Raw genomic sequence first — 3,738 nt, 5'->3', positions numbered from 1 at the left:
GAAGCAAGCGGGAGGCCGGGCCTGGCCCGAGCTTGTGCGCCCGAGGTGCGCCCGAGGTGCGCCCGAGGTGCGCCGAGGTGCGTCCGAAGCGTTGTTGTGTATCCGTGGTGCGAGGGCCGCCCCTCGCCTGGGGCGAGAGGAAGGCGAAGCCGAGGTGGAGCTTGCGGAAGAGCATCTCGTTGCGCGTGAGGGTGCCCGTCTTGTCGGTGAGGAGGAAGTCGATGCCGCCGAGCTCCTCGGGCAGCGTGGAGGAGCGGACCTGCAGGCGGCTGCTCTCGGCTGTGTCTCGGCAGTGTCTCGGAAGATGCAGGCAGGTCGGCGGCGTGGAGGGGCGGGCCTGCAGGCCGGGCATGCGCGCGTCAGACGTCATCTGCAGCTTGTAGACGAGCTTCGCCTAGTCAGAGCCGCCCCCCGTGTGACTCGTGAGCGAGGGGCCTCTGCGGCGGTGCGAGAGCTCGGCCATGTCGAGCGCGACGCGCAGGGAGATCGGGATGATGGAGGAGAAGAGGAGCAGGAAGCGGCAAAAGTCGAGCAGCGCCTGCGGGTGACGCTCGTCTCTGAGAAGGATCGGCCGTGCCTCGCTCGTTCGGTCCGGCACACGCGTCGCTCCAGCGCCTGCAGCAGCTGCTGCGACATCTCGGCGCTCGCCAGCCGCGAGGAGGCGGCCCGCTGGATGAAGGGCACGGCGACCATCGCCAGCGCGGTCGACGCCGTGAGACCAAAGAGCACCTTTGCAGAGCAGCCGGGCGGGTGAGAGGTTGACTCGTCGGCGCGTGCTTCAGAGGGAGCGCCTTTGCGAGGAGGTTGACTTGCAGGTCGACCGACGCGACCTAGGAGCGGCGCTGAGTCGGTGACAGCTCACACCACCACCACCACCACTCCTTGGCGAGAGCCGAGCCCGCCTTGGATCGGGGCGGCGCCGAGTTCATCGCGCCGCGCGTGTCGGTGCCCGTGTACAGGACGAGCGCGAGCGCCTCGCCCGAGGCGAGGACCGTCCCCGCCCAGAGAGTGTTGTCGAGCGAGAGCGGCTCGGTGGCGTCGCCCTCCGAGTCGGAGAGGGTGAGGTCGCCTGGCGGGGCGGGGGCGAGGTGAGCTTGGCCTGAGGTCCGTTTCGGCCCCGGGCGAGGGTCGCCCTCAAACGCGTAGATGTCGGCGGTCGGCTCGGGCGCGTACACGCCGCCGCTCGCCTCGGCGAGAGCCTGACTCGAGCGTAGAGCGGTGAGTCAGAGCCCTGCTGCTGTCTGCCAGCCGCCGCTGCCCTCGAGCGGCTCTCCTCGTCCGAGGAAAGCTTCTGGCAGCTTGGCACGGCGAGGCGCAGCTTCCAGTCCGTCTCTCCTGTTCACAACCGGCTTTCCCTCCGATGGCTGGTCCCCCGCGAGGCGCAGCTCCCAGCCTCCTCCTCTCCGTCGAGCTGGTCCGTGCGCAGGAAGAGTATGCCGGACGACTCCTTGGTGCGCAGCAGCAGCAGGTCGGCAGGCACGCGCTGGTTGGCACGCACCTAGGGGGCAAGGGAGGCGGAAGGACGTACGTCCGCACCGGCCAGCCCAGCACAGTGTGCCCGACGGCTCCTCGGCTTCACCCGCAGCACATGCCCGACAGAGATGTCTTGCGCGGCGACGGTGACGTCGCCTCCGCCGGGCGTGAGGCGGGTGTACAGCTCCGTGTTGATCTCGCGGTCGGTGCGGTACCGCTTGTAGTCGTCGAAGCCCTCCTTGCACATGGTGACGGCCAGCACGAACGCGAGCGGCGCGATGTAGGTGAAGAGGAGCCCGATCTGGAGAGGCGGGAAGAGCTGCGAGAGGGCGACCACGAGGAAGTAGAGGTTGAAAAACTGCGAAAACTGCTCGTACAGCACCTTCGGCACGAAGCTGAAGAAGGAGTACTTCGTGTTGACCACGAGGTTCCTCGCGTACCGCCGCGGCGTCGGCCGGGTGGCGTTGAGACGGATGTGGCGTGCCTCTGGCTCGCGCTTGCCGCAGCACCACCTGCACGCCCGCGCGAACGCGCCACGCCGCCGCGCGCCGCCGTCGGCCAACGACTCCCGGCTGCCGCGGGCATGCGTCGCCGAGGGAGGAGGCGGAGGCTGTGCGCTGGCGCTGACCCGCGGTGCGGTGCCGCCGGAGCTGAGGCCGGCCGGCCGCGGCTTTGCGCCACCCTCGAATTGGATGTAAGGGGACGAGAACTCGTCCATTTTTGCTTGCGACTCGCGAGTCAGCGATGGAGTGCAGGTGAAGTTACCGGAACCGGACCAGCACCCCGTGCAGGCCGCTGTCGGCGCCGAACTGGCGCCGGCAGGCGAAAAAGAAAGAGGCAGGTAAAAAAGGGAAATCGGGATAGTGCCGCCCGTACACAGAGAGAGAGAGCTAAAAGTACTCACACAGACTCCCTACCGCGTTCTACATTCTACACCTTCCCGCCGCGAAACTTTTGAGCTAGCTAGGCCAGGGTACCTTTTGAGCTAGCTGAGCTTGTAGCTGGGTACCTTTCACAGCCTTGTTATTGGAGAAGAAAATACGTCCTATGGTTCACAAAAAGAATTTTGAGAAGCGCGCTCGCACGACACTGGGCACGGGACTGGCGCGCACAAAAAAGAATTGTCCGATAAGATCGGCCCGCAAGTGGGGGTACTAATTGACCCCGATGTATGTCGCAGTGCTCTTGTGCGTTTCGGCGGTAGTGATCTATCTGATCACCCGAATGCCGCGTTCGGATCGCTCCTCATCGCAAACCCAGTCAGAATTCCTCCTCCAGGAATGTACGTAAGAGCTACATACACTGAAAAGCACAACAAAAATGTTTGGTATTGCTAAAAATCTCTCTCTCGCTAAAACTCTCTCTCTCTGGACGACGTGGACAAGGAGGCAGGGGGGAAGAGGGGGGGGGGGGGGGGCGAAATAATATGAAAGAGCCCGAATAGTCTGGCCCCAGCTCGCAGCTGTGTCCCCCGCGCAGCCTACACGATGGCATGGGGGCCGCCCGCCCCCCTCCACCCACCTCCCTGGGGGGGCCGCCCCGAGGCGACCACCCGACCAGCACCAGGGCGCCCCGCCCTGCGACTTTCCAATGATAATGATCAATTAAAGTTAGAGATTTTGCGAGTTGAAATGGTCATCTATCACCATAAGTACAAAAACACGCTACTATTGCTATCTCTAGAACAGTAATGAAATTGTAAAAGTCTCTTCAACGTGAGCGCAGAGTCCAGAGAGACCACTCAAAAATAGAGTACTGCAACGTGCGCATTCACATGCACGCCCCACAACATGCTACCCGGTACTAGCCAACGTACGGGCGGTGAGAAAAGCGAAAGAGTCCTCTCGGACGGTCGCAGGCATCAAATGGAATCGCGCATCCTTCGTGCAGCCGCGGAGGACCCTGCCGGCGTCATCTTGACTGGTTCGGACCAGGCGGTCGGCTTGCTGCAACAGTTGGCGGCGCCACACTCGCCATTGAGCACAAACATCGCGAGGAGCGCGGCGGCGACCGCGATGGCCCCGGGCGCAAACAGCGACGGCAACTCGTCGAACAGGCCCGTCGCGCCGCCGCAGAGGGCCTTAAAGTTTGCAAAGGCAAAACTCTGCCGGTCCGAACTTCGGTTTTTTGGTACCCCAAGGCCTTTCCCCGTTTAATGGGGCGGGTCTGCCTTTCTCCCCCCATCTTGGGAGGAGGGCTTCCGCGGGACCCTCTTTTGGCTTGCTCCCAACACGGGGGGGCCGACCACTTTTCAAAACCCCCAGG

General features: G+C 64.0%; 1 protein-coding gene across 1 annotated transcript; it reads right to left on the bottom strand.

Moving 5' to 3' along the window:
* Window positions 1–127: 127 nt before the first annotated feature.
* On the bottom strand, window positions 128–2,289 carry EMIHUDRAFT_459573 (hypothetical protein; the record flags this gene model as incomplete). Its single annotated transcript, XM_005765686.1, has 7 exons — window positions 1,580–2,289; window positions 1,347–1,498; window positions 877–1,203; window positions 601–808; window positions 461–538; window positions 344–394; window positions 128–265 (listed from the first exon to the last, which is right to left on the bottom strand). Coding segments are annotated over exons 1-7 (1,566 nt in total), but the record flags the coding sequence as incomplete, so codon positions are not given.
* Window positions 2,290–3,738: the final 1,449 nt, after the last annotated feature.

Source organism: Emiliania huxleyi (genome assembly GCF_000372725.1).
Source record: "Emiliania huxleyi CCMP1516 unplaced genomic scaffold EMIHUscaffold_541, whole genome shotgun sequence".
NCBI classification, from domain to species: domain Eukaryota; phylum Haptophyta; order Isochrysidales; family Noelaerhabdaceae; genus Emiliania; species Emiliania huxleyi.
Note: the sequence above shows the minus strand (reverse complement) of the source record. Positions and strands in the feature narration are given on the sequence as shown.